Source organism: Pangasianodon hypophthalmus, chromosome 11, assembly GCF_027358585.1.
Source record: "Pangasianodon hypophthalmus isolate fPanHyp1 chromosome 11, fPanHyp1.pri, whole genome shotgun sequence".
Classification (NCBI taxonomy): Eukaryota; Metazoa; Chordata; class Actinopteri; order Siluriformes; family Pangasiidae; genus Pangasianodon; species Pangasianodon hypophthalmus.
Window position 1 is genome coordinate 14,887,639 of NC_069720.1, and position 13,470 is coordinate 14,901,108.

General features: G+C 39.9%; 1 protein-coding gene across 1 annotated transcript; it reads left to right on the top strand.

The window, feature by feature from the left end:
* The first annotated feature begins 37 nt into the window (after positions 1-37).
* Positions 38-10,578, top strand: tm2d1 (TM2 domain containing 1). The gene is made up of 7 exons (XM_053238323.1): positions 38-196; positions 811-885; positions 968-1,076; positions 1,186-1,277; positions 3,833-3,906; positions 8,006-8,120; positions 9,885-10,578. Exons 1-6 carry the CDS (start codon positions 64-66, stop codon positions 8,114-8,116), a joined length of 594 nt encoding a protein of 197 aa, XP_053094298.1. The 5' UTR covers positions 38-63; the 3' UTR covers positions 8,117-8,120; positions 9,885-10,578.
* Positions 10,579-13,470: the final 2,892 nt, after the last annotated feature.

Consider the following 13,470-nt stretch of genomic DNA (forward strand, 5'->3'; position numbering starts at 1 on the left):
AAAAAAAAAAAAACCACAACTTTTGAAGTCACGTGACGGTCACGTGATCGCGTCCTTTCCATCATGGCTTCTCTTCAGGATGGTTTGTTTTGCTCTCGGTCTATACAGCGAGCGATATTTTTCTTCTCTTTTTGCTGGACTTTAATTCAAAGCTCTGCAAATGATGTGGAAAGCTGTGACAACCTCCGACCGGGACAATATCCTTTTTTCCCCTCAAATGAATACGACACGGATACATTTTGTCTGTTCGGTAGATTGCTAGTTAGAACGCTAGCTAGCAACCGCATCCCAAATGACACTCATATATGTATATAGGGTACTACACAGTTGTGCAAGTGACAAAGCTGTAATGTCTTCTACATTAATTTATACACTATGAAGTGCCATTATGCACCACAAAGGGAGCCGTTTGGGATACAGCCTTGCGATTAATGATAGCTAATGAGATTATCAAAATGAGAAGAATGGATTTAAGTAAAATGTTTTGAAACATGATAGATAACATATATTACATGCGTATTTTTGGTATTTGTCTGGGAATTGATGTATTTTGTTATTAAAGCAGCTGTGTTTAGTCAGCTAGTTGGATAATGATCTTATTCTCTTGCTCTCAACTTTCTTGCTGGGTTTTATTATGTTTAAACATAATACAGGCTTCTATCTGACCATGTACATGAGAGATCATAATATAACTGGTTACTAGACTGACTGTTCTGTTCCAGACAAACACAGGACATCTTGCTGCTCTGTTCACAGATAAAATGTAATATCTGAAACAAAACATTGCAGCGTTCTCCTTGACATTGTCCAAGTATCTTTGCAAAAGCCCTAAAATAGATGATGCAACTCAAGAACCCGAGAACTGCAAGGATCTAGTGGCATGGGGTAAGTAAATCATGGTAACAAACCACTTTTTTTTGTGAGTGTAATATTTCTTGTTTGTAAGCTACTCTGTTTATTGTTTTAGTGGAATGCCTTCCTGCACCAAACATCAGCTGCTTGCTATCAAACGGGACCAGGTTCAAGTTCAGTGGGGAGGAGGTTGGATTTAATAAAAGCATCCCATGTCGGAATGTGTACGTCAAACTGCCCTTGCTTTGTATAGCCATATATTAACCTCAGCAACTACATTTCTGCCAATATCATCAGATAATATAGATAATATCACGTTTTCTCCTCTATTAGGACTGGCTATTCATATAAAGTAGCTGTGGCTTTGTCCCTCTTCCTGGGATGGCTGGGTGCAGATCGCTTCTATTTGGGTTATCCAGCTCTCGGTAAGCCTCTCAGAATCCAGATGTAATGAGCCTCTCTTTAACTGAAGGTAGTGAATAAGTTATATACTAATAGGTAGAGTCATATTTTTCGTCTCTTTATTGTTTTATTAAATCCACACGTAAGGATCAAACATCTACTATGATGATTTTGCTTATTAGTCTGTATAGCTGCACAAAACATGTGTTTTCTCAATATTGGACTTTGCAATACTGGTAGTACACAAGCTGTAATATGCAAATAAGGCCCCTTAACAAATCCATTTCAAATGCTCTAGATAATAAAACTAGTGTAAATGATTTTGGTTAAAGTAACACAAGTTAATCTTTAACCATGAGCATCAGCTGTTCAGATGTAGAACTATAATTCTGCTATATCTAAAATATCATAATTTTTGTCCATACCATGCATATTTGAGGCAGGTCATTTTCCAGGTCATTCAATGCCCAACAACATTTCATTTTCCTACATTATTGTATCTTAGGTAGACATCACCTTAAAGTCTCCTTATGATTGTGATTTTATGTCACACTTCAGTCGTTATTTTGCTATTATATACTATTACAATTAAATACAAAAGCTGATTTCGAGATCACTTGACAGAATAAATCTATTCTTTCTCTGTTTATTTTATTACTCAATTTCATTTCACTCACTTGCTGTTTACCTCAGTGTTGTGTCACTTCAGTAATGCTGGTATAGACCAGAACGCCGGCGTTCAGCTGACAGAAAATAATTGAATTTAGGAAATTCATATGTATGCAATAAAACATAATGTGCATACATATTAAAGTAAAATAATCAATGACTGGGTGGTATGATACGGCCAGATAACTGAAGTGGAGTTATGGTTACCACAACAAATTTAATTATTTTTCCCCAAAGTGTTTTATTCATCTTATACCACAGCAATTTGCCAATGTTTACATCTTTTATTCATTATAGAACCTGACATCATAATGTTTATCTGCAGCAGCTTTAAACAGTCATTCCCTCACCAGCCTTTTTTTTTTTTTTTAAATATAAGGCAACTAAAAAAATGCAACTTGTTACCACAAAATCTTCTTTTCTGAATACTTTTCATTGTCAGAAAACTTCATGACTGACTTACAAAGCATTGTACACTGGAAACTCCTTTCTACTAACAATTATATCAACAATTATATGTTGTGGTTTTTTTTTTTTTTTTGATAACAGCACTTTTTAAGTCAATTTATTATTAGCCTTAGATTAGATGAAGCAACTGCTATACTAGTCTCTGCCTAAGAAACGATAATGTATTATCAATTCTTATATATAGCACATTCATATAAAGCTGTGATCTGAATCACAGCTGGCACTACTGTCAGCTGCTGTTTTATTTATATATATATATATACACAAAAACAAAAGAATCAGAATCTAACAGTGCTCTTGTGTAATATTTAAGATATAAATATAGTTTAATATTTATGCGTTATTTGTTGTAAGGGCTATACAATAAGCAAGCATTTTTCATTTGTTTTCCATAACAATTACATAAAAACAAATATGTAATGTTATGCAGGATGGTTTATTTATTCCACTGTGTACAAATATATAAGACCCTAACAATTGCATTTTAAACATGTGTTAAAACTGGGCTCTCTGAGACCTCTGAAATGAAGTCAAAGTAATGTTTATATAACATTAACATTATCTCAGAACCGATGCTTAATACATTACAGCCGCAGTGAAGTGCGACAGCATAAGGCTCCTTTTCTTTCTCTCTCTTCATGTATTAAGAGCATTCCTATCAATTAAGCACCTGCAAAAGTACAAAGCACGATGGTAGCTAAACACTTCCTTTCTTCACTGGCTTTTTGTGAGAGGCAGGCCCACACGGTGCTGGAGCTGAGATTTGCACCTGGACTGCTCTGACCTGCGAGCTGCTGCGCCTTTCAGCTCTTAACACACGACCTGGCACGGCTGAACGGGCTCTCTTTTGATATCAGTGCTGGAATCAACACGATTAAGCCGCTCAATGACCAATTATCAGTGCTATTACTAATGATTAACAGTAATTATGTTTAAATTACTAGATGGGGGAGGATTAATTAATTGCAATTCTCTCAGACCCCTAATGGCTTCAGCCAAACTAGTTATTCACTCTGCATCCAAATGGCTCTGACTGGAATGCAAAATAGTGAATTTTTTCATTTATGGAAACAAGTTAACACATCATTATCGCAAACAATGACAAATGCTGTTTTGGCTCTTCACATGGTTGCCATTTTGAAAATGTTTTCAACAAAACGGGACCCCGGGCCACAAGCTGTTCGCCATTTATTGTCTGCAGTACTGGCTTTATTCACTCTCCCTTATTTCACCTGCAAAGGCTTGTGTGATTTCTTTGACCGGAAAACCTGCCGCAATCAAACTAACCCTCTTCATGGGCGAGCATGACCTCTGAATACTGCTTTGTATAGCCCAACAGTTCATGTGGACCTCATATGGACTGATAGAGAATAGAGCACACGGGCAGTGGGTGGTTGAGAGACCTGTAGCAGTTGATATAAGATACTGTGTGTCTTTCCAGGGCTGCTGAAGTTCTGCACTGTGGGTTTCTGTGGAATTGGAAGTCTGGTGGACTTCATACTGATATCCATGCAGGTGTGTATAACTTATTCATGATTCTTATTTACAACTGATCATCTTGATTATAGTAGTAATTAATCAACAGGATATTTTCATTGAATGTATTGTATCTCAATACTGAGTATATACCTCGAACTTGGGCTTAAAACTTAGGTTTGACTTTTTTTTTTTTTAATTCTGTGAGATGATCGAGAGTTATACAGTTTTTATGCTATGTACCTTAGTCAGGATCATTGTTCTGTCTTAATCAGATCATTAGTTAAAAGAGAATAATGACAAATGGTGTATTCTCTCAGCAACACTTTCTGAACAACCTTTGTAAATAAAGATCATCATCAGATCAGTATCAGGCATCCCTGCGTCCTTTGGGTAGATGAAAATTGCATATAAATTTCCCTGGGACAGCCTTTTTCAGGCTACACTAAAAATAGATCCAAACCATCCATCAGTGAAACGGACAAAACAAAAAAGTTTCCAAACGCATATCGATTAGCGATCAATTTCCAAAAATAATCTTCGCTTGAATTCTCTGATAACTTTTCAGAAAGGAGTAGGGTATGCAAACAGAGAAACCACTTTAAACACTATAGCCAATAGTGCTTCTTTTGTGTGTGACCAAATGAGTGTGTGTGAGTTTGTGTTTTTGTGCTCGGTAGCACCTGTGTCTCTGTGCTGTCTCCTCTGGGGGCTCGTGCTCTGTGAGAGAGGCTAATGAGCGAGCGGTTTGTTTTCTCCCCCTTTCCCCTCTGCTCCGGTTGGGCACATGGTCCCCCGAGCCTCCCCCCGAACTCACATTAAGGCCCCCTGAGTCTGATGGGAGAGTAAGAAAGCCAGTCCATTTGTCATCTCGTTAGGCCTAACCTCACCCTCTCCATCCTCATTAAGCTCTCCAGGCCTGAATGAAGCTATACATAGGAGAAGCATGTGCTCGGCCCCCGCACTCACCCGCCTCCTGGACGGATATTCATCAAACGCTTGTGCACATGATGAGTGATGACTCTGGGAATAATTATTAGAATTGGGGAATACTGTAGAGACTTCTGTAATGTTTAAAAACATGCTGTCACTCCGTCTGGTGGTGAAAACATACATGTAAATTATTTAATGGAGCATTTCCTGCCTACAAGTTTGCCGGCAAACGTTATTCATTTTACAGATGGACTGAAGCAGGCATGTAGTGCAAGCACACACTTGTTCAGATTGTGTAATATACACCACGCATTCATAGAGATTTGTGCTCTAGTAGAGCTCATAACACTCCATTCCACTAGACACACACTGTACTGCTTACAGTGTAAAGTTACATTGTCTCCACTGAAAATCTTTTCAAGTCTAGACTAGTCTTTTAATCTTTGTAAAGTACATGTGCTCTTTAAACGAGATGTCCAGTGTTTTTCAAACAAATCTCTATCTAGTCTGTCTGTATAGTACGATATTTAAATTATTGTGTTAGTTCCTGTTATTGCTTATGTTATAGCAACTATAAACAGTCGTTTCCTCACCAGAAGCAAAGCCCTCTATCCTGAAGACATTCCTGTGTTGGATAACTTGGCTTTGTTCCAAAGCACTGACACTGGAGACTCCTTCCATAAATACTTAATAAAAGTCGTCTCACAGAAAACTTCTCACAAAAAATACACAGATTTTTATGTGGAATAACCACCATACAAGTCCTTGTGTAAATTGTTAATATAGAAACGATAAAGTATTAGGACAAGCATATTAATATAAAACTGTGATTTGAATTATTACACTGTGATTATGACAGAATTACTGTCAGAGCTGCTGTTACAGAAAATTAATCAACACTCGAGCAATCAGAATCAAGCATTCAGCAGTGCTGTGGGATAAGGGTGGTTATAGCACCCCTTCAATGAACACATTACTATATAGAAAATTAAATACAATAACTATTATATTCAAAGTCCTACCAAAGGGTTGTTTTAGGGTTCTTTGGATAATTAAGGCTTCTAAGCTTCATCGGGGCAGTCGTGGCCTAATGGATAGAGAGTCGGACTTGCAACCCGAAGGTGAACCTGAAGGTCGTGGGTTCGAGTCTCAGGTCCGGCAGGGATTGTAGGTGGGGTGAGTGAATGACCAGCGCTCTCTCCCACCCTCCGAACCCCAAACTGCTCCCCGGGCGCTGCAGCAAAAAAAGGCTACCCACTGCTCCGAGTGTGTGTTCACTACTGTGTGTGTGTGTGCACTTAGATGGGTTAAATGCAAAGCACAAATTCCAAGTGTGGGTCACCATACTTGGCCACAAGTCACTTCATTGTGATTTATTAATCATAAATAGATTTTACTTGAAACCCATTCTGATGGGGAAACACTACAACCAAAGGCGTGTTCTAAATTTTCTAAAGTGAAGATTTATCCAACGTTTCAACTTTACTTTTACTGCTTTTCTAGGTTGTGTAGTATCCATGTGTATTCAGACCTGCATAACTTTGTAAAGTAGTAAAATGTAATCACAAATTACAGTAGTAGTCTCTTTTCTAAAAGTATGTATTCTACACATTTACACTTTCACTTACAAATAGTTTTAATCCAAGAATTCATGAGAACATATACGAATATATTATACAAAATACATTATACAAAAATGTGCATTCAGCAGCTGCCCTTAGGCTTCTACTGTACTATAAATAAGTTTCAGGTAAACCCATTTTCTGTTCTTTTCACAGACAGGTGAAGGCAAATGTGTCTTGGTCTAGTGATTGTCATACATATGCAATATATCTGGTAGTTAGAGATTGGATTTGTAAAAAGTGCTGAAATTTTCCTGAAATGACACCTGTTTGGGGAATTTCATTGAGGTAGGAACAGCTTCCTTTGCGTTCTCTCCTCTGACATGCTTTTCTTCCAGCAGAGAAAATGGAGCAAGCTTTTTTATTTCATTTTTTTTAAATGGCTCCAGCACTTTGATTAACAGGGGCTCTCCAAGCGTTTATTGTTCTCTTAATGTCTTATTGAAGGCCCTGAGAGAGCAATGCTTTTAAGAAGTGCGGCTGGCACAGAGAGCTGCTGCACACTTACACTCTCAATTAGCTGTAAGCTTGTCCGGGCGCTCCGTTTTTAAAGCATGACACTTTTGATAAAGAGTATCGCTTCCCCCGAGAGCCCATTTACGCCCAGCTCTCTGCGTTACAGCACCATATTTTAACTCCGACTACCTCCACTAAGAGCAGCGTTGGCCAGGGAATGTGTCTTTCAGAACTAATGAATAAACACCTCGAACATGTTGTTATTATTTATATTCATCGATTGTGTCCCCTGAGTCCGGAATCATTGGGGGCTTTTCGGTCTAATGCCTGAAGATAAATGATATGTAACTTTGCAGTTTGCTCTGATAAATCTGAATGAGATAGGAGAGAGAGCGTTTGCACACCTGTGTTCTCTCATAAACGCCAAACAAGCGGAGCAGTCTAAGCCCTCTCCATCATGCTCTGTCGGGCCAGGAGGACATGACTGCTCTTGGTCAGATGAGGTCTTATCTGGACGTGGTAGAACACAGAATCTGTGCGCCCTCACCCACTTCCAGAGTGTGTTTTCATTATCAGTCGGAATCAGAGCAGAGGCGGCTGGGCCGGATGCTGAGTGTGCAGGCCTGCAGGAAGCCATTACACTGAACTGACTGCAGTGATCTCAGAGCTGGATGAGGCCCAAGAGTGGCTGTGGACTCAACACATTGAGCGTGCCAAAATGAGAAAACTTTACAACAGATTGAAACTTAGAAACTCTGCCTTTAATTGAAGTATTTGTAAAAACTTCAACCTGATATCTGCTGAACAAAGTGTAGGCAGATTTAACTTTGCAATGTACAAATATTTTTCCTCTAGCATCTGGCTGCATAAAGGAAAAATCATATGCAGTTTTCCCTTGATAACATGATTAGTGCCTGACACTTCCTTCTTTCTTATTTGTGCACTGGAGCCCTAGACTTATGTAGCTTACTGCATCCAGTATTTAACGATGTTGTTTAACATATATTATGGCTTACTACATGCTATAAAAAGAAAATCTCACTGTGTCTTAGAACCCTGTAATGGGGTAATATTTATAATATTTATAAATCAGACTTATAGTATGAATATGTCTTTTCCTTCTTTAGATCGTAGGTCCATCTGATGGTTCGGATTACATCGTGGACTACTACGGAGCGAGGCTCGTACGGCTCTCCATAACAAATGAGACATACAGGCGAACGCAGATCTCTCTCTGAGGAGGTGAGGAGGCCCTAAAACCAAGAAACATTTGTTCTCTATTTGTCCAGGGCTTAACTGATAAAATCCATTACATGAAACAGGGTCAGAGAGCCAGGATTTTGGAGGCTCGTGGGAAAGCGGTGGACTTGTGAGGAAGGTTCTTTAGGAGAGAGACTGCTAGATGAAAGTTGTGAAGTTCGGGGCAGGAAAGTGACCTCCTGGGGTATGAAAGCAAACTGCCAGAGCAAGGACACACTCACCTGTGCTGCTTCCTGGTGTTCTGCATTGTCCCCTGCACTCTGTCCCTCAGAAGGAGCCTCACTCAGGGGATGAGTAATTAAATATCAGGCTCTGCAAAGCAAAGGTTGAGAAAGCATGACAGGGCTGTGACACTGCACTTATTACTGTAATCTCCAGGGCTATGTATAGGGCACTTATAGTTTTAACAGTTGTACTTCAGAGGCATCGTGGATTTTGGTCCCATCCTTAATTCTGACAAATTCCTTTTAATGGCTATTCATAAACATAACTACTTCTGTTATAAGTAAGGAATAAAACATGGTATTATAGAATTATAGTGCGTATTATAAAAATAATAATCAGTGATGGGGTGATGTGGCCCAATGTGAAGCAGGGTTATTTTACCACCATGAAATTGAGTATTTTCTTATAATAGCACATCCTGAAGTGTTTTCTTCCTATTACAGCACAGCAATTTACCAACAGTATACACTGTAGCAGCTATAAACAGTCACCAGTCTCTCCCTCACCAGCCTCTCCTTTTTATCTTTTTTCACAAACTCCTCTGTCGTGAAAAATTTCCAGTGTTGTAGTTACAAAGTGCTGATACTGGAGACTCCTTATAAAATGTTAAATAAACATCTCCTCACAGTATACTTCAGGATATCAACAACTGCACAATTTTAGATCTGTTTATGTGGTGTGTCCACTGCACAAGTCCCTGTGTAAGCTGTTACTATGGAAATGATAGTGCATTTGATTGAGTCCATTAATATAAACCTTTGGTTTGAATTACATCCAGCACTATTGTCAGAGCTGCTGTTCTAGAAAATTAATCACCACCTTCTAACCAATCAGAATCAAAACAATCTTTCTCTGTTCAAACTTTTCCATTATTGCACTCTCTCTGGTTAGTGTTAGTGTTAGCTGCATCATTACTAATGGCAGGGACACGTGGAGCTGTCACATCTGGTGGCCATTAGGAGCTCTATAGCATCTATAGCTGGTTTGAGTAGCTCCTCCCCTTTCTCTGCACTTCTCTTTGTCTCTCTTTCTGCTTCTGTCTGTCTGCCACTCAGCCTCTCCAAATATCTCTCTCTTTAATGTATATAATTCCCAGTAGTCTTTATGGCTCTCTAATCTTTACCCCTAAATGCATTGCAGCATTGAAACCACAATGGTGATTTGAATTTAAGAAGAGCAGAGATGTTCAACAGCAGGCCTGTGCCTGAATTATTGAGAACAAAGAGATCCTACAGACCCCTCAAACTTACAATAGATTCAGGTTTCAATTTTAATTCAAGCTTGTCAGAGCTAGTTTTTCAGTGTTTACCCAGAGGATGAACGTGAGTCAAGGGCTCCATGTGAAGATGTTTTTTTTTTCTCACAAAAGGAAAAAAAATACGATACATTTTTAGCATGGGAGTCATCCCTAGCCATGTGTGTGTCTTCCAACTTGTGGAAAAAACACATTTATCTTCCCGATGTGTATTGCTCTGGACCCTCTTCTAAACATAACTAAGTTTTTCCTTTCTCTGCATGTAGGTGGACAGAGAGGACAGGATGAAAACCTGACATCCAGGATTGTGTCATATAAATCTCATCCTTTTCTCTTTTCAACTGGGAAGATACATGGACATGCCAGACACCTCCATGTGTGTGAGAGAGAGACAGAGGCAAAGAGCGAGAGAGAGAGAGTGAGAGAGAGCGTGATTGAGTGAGTAAGTGTTAGGACTGCTTAGGATTGTAAATAGAGACTACAATATGTTATGCTTGTGTTCTCCAAAGTGGATAAGCCCACCTTCATTCCTGCATCTCTTCTTGTCCTCACCATCCATCCTTCTTTCATCTGACTCAGAATGAAGAATGCAGAAGAATGCATATAATTGTTGTGCAATGGAATCTGTCTCACCCAAATTTATTTAATTAAATATCCACCTCAGACTGCAGTGATACACACGTGACACAATTAGACTGTCATCTACAAACTCAGTTATGACGCAAACAGAAATGCAATATGTCTTAGTAACGTTTGGTGTGATTCCATACAAACCTCCTGGGAAGCTGGAAGGTATGCTGAACAGTGCATATACTATTTATGGACAATATATTGGGTTAGATTTTTATTGACATCTGTTATTTGGCAAGAGGAAAACTAATTTTTTTCTGAAATATTCCTTTAAGACCTTCTGTTTTGTCATTGTTATTTAAATGATGTAAATAAAGTTTTACCTATGTGTCCTGGTTGCATTTCTGCATTACTAATATAGTACAATAGCATGTACGAGAGACATTATCACATGGTGAGGCTTCCCATATGAAAAGTGTCCACATTTTTCCCCTCTCTGATCTTCAGACAAATCCGTGTCAGTGCAATGTCAAGCGCTCCTTCAATTTCACTAGAGTGCGTCTGCTGGTCTGCGTCCACCGGCTCACTCTCCCCATCATTAATACAACCTCCAATGGAGTCAGCCACTTCATCACACTCAAGTGATTGCTGCATTGGCCTGTCAGACTGCACCCACTGTGTGTGCGTGTGTGTATGTGCATCTTTTACAAACTGCAGTGTCCTTGCCACAGCATGCACAGCTCAGCTCAGGGATGTGGAAATAGATTTAGTCCATTCCCTAGCGTCTATGATAAGTTGCCAAAGCTGGCATGGGACACTTGTGCTGCACAATATCCCATGAGGTGATCTCTCCATCTTTATTTATCTTATTCTACATTGTTTGTTTTCTTATTATTAAAATCCCTTTCTGCTTTATTGTTTAATCAACTTTGATCTCAACTACCTCCTGAATGTGGCAGTTCGGTTCACACCCTGACCCTGTGTATATGTGATTATACACAGCCTCTGTTCTCCTTCCCCCTCGTCTTTGCACTTCCTACACTGGAGCAGAGCTTATCAATACAGCAGCAGGATAAGAGGCAAGAGATTTATAGTGCTGTTCCCCATGAGAGAGAAAGACGCAGTGCCGAGCTCCCTCCCTCCGCATGAGAAGCCCATTCCTCATCCAGCTGTGCTTTATGGGTGCACTCACTCACTTGCTGTCTCTCTCTCTCTGATAGTGGCAAGTTATAGAAGGAGACCAAGGCTGGACACAGCGTTTCTGGGGTTTGACCCCCTTCTGTGGCACCCCAAATGGGGAAGGTGTTTCCTGCACTTCAACCCCATTGATCCTTCACACCCTATAGTGTGCACTACAGCAGGTCATTGTGCACCTGAGCAGAGGCAAGGTGAAGGCGGCCATGACGAACCAAGCTAACATCGAAGAACAAGCTCCAGCAGGGGCGACTGATGTTCACCTTCCGTTGCCTCACATCTTCTAGCAATTTGCACTCGGACACACTGCAGGCATGTGCTTACATTCTGTACTGGCGTAAAAGGAATTAACTTTAAATTTTTAATAAAAATAACCATAAGATACAGTATTGTGTCAAAGATAGTCCCTAGCTACCAGTATCACTGCCCATAGTGGTGTACAATTTTGACATGCTATTTAGTGCAGTGGAATGCGGTTTTGGATGTAGCCAAACAAAACTAGTCTAGCTATAATTTTCACCCCAGTGCCAATTGATTTAAATGTTTTGTCTGGCCATGTATGTCCTTTTAAGTGTTGTTTGCTTGTTTTGCTGACTTTGTTTTTTTTTTTTTTTTTTTTTTCACTGATTTGCTAGGATGAACAGCCATTTAGAGGCCACTCTCTCACCACTGGCCTCTGATTGCAATTCAACACAGTGTTGCCAACTTAGCCACACTGTTAGATTTGGTGCTTTTGTAGACCCCTTTAGAGACTTAATTTCAAAAAAGAGCCTATCAACAAATCTAGCGACTTTTTGAGCAGAAGTTAGCAACTGGCCTGCACTTGATACAGCTTTCCAGCTCACACCATAGCTGCTGGTTATACAAATTGATAAAGCAGGTTCAGTTGACTCACCTCTAGTGTGTAAAACCTGCGTGAGCTGATGTTCAACAACACCCAGATCACAATTATTCCCAATGAGCAATCAATGATCACCATTATTCCCAAAAGCCAATCACTGATCACCATTGTTCCCAACAACCAATTACTGATCCCCATTGTTTGTGTGCATATCTTGGTTTGTTTTCAAATCTCTTTAATATGCAAAGGATCATGATGATTTGACAAATATGCAAACAAGTCTGGGGTGAATTCTAGCAACTTTTTGAGCATGCATTAGCACTGTCCCCTGAAAAGAGTTGGCAAAACTGATTCCACATGCTTATTCTGTGCTGATGGACATGGACAACAGCAGATCAGTGATTACAGTGTGGGACATTCCATAAAAATTAGAGGTATGGTTGACTGTAAATGCTTGATGACATTCAACTGGCTGTGTCAGCACACTTTACATTAATGTCTGGTATGGTGGTTCTGCTGGCCTCAAACTACAGGAATAGAAAGAGAAAGGAGGAAAACAGAAAAAAAAAAACATTTCGTCATTTTGGTCTCGTTTGTTTTCAGACATGAATGCAGAGGTTCACAACTACCCAGATAGAGAAACAAATGGAGAAACAGACAGACCCATGATGAAGGAGTAATAACAGGAAATTGTTGTACTGATGTCGTGGGGTCTGTGCTGTCTAAATCAGAGGTGGTGTGTGAGCTCACCCAGGTCAGCTGTGTGTCTGCGCTGAGAGTCGGGTGTGGAGCGAGAGAGTGGAATGCATCTCCACTTCCTTCTCATCCTCATCCTCACTTTTCAGGCCATTTCCTGGCTCTGGAACAGCTCTAACACACGCTGGGGAGCTGTATGTCTTGTGTATGAGCTCTGCTGGTTGATCCAGTGCCAAGCTGTAGCAAGCAACTGTAGCAGTACAATTCTTCTGAGCTACACACAGGAATTAGAAGAGCATATTTCTCTTCATCATATTGATTATTACTGAGATGTCTGCAGATATCTAAGTCATAGAAGAGTGCCAGAACACTCTTTTTGTCTGAGGACTTTGTAGTGTGGAGTGATACACAGGTCACACTCCTTCACAGAGTAGGCTATCAATCTCAGTGTTTACTGAGTGTGTGTGACCTTCAGTCTGAGAGATGGCTGTGTAAGCTTATCTGCCTGGCTGTGGTCTACGCGCCTTGTGTGTGTGTGTGGTCCCTCACGT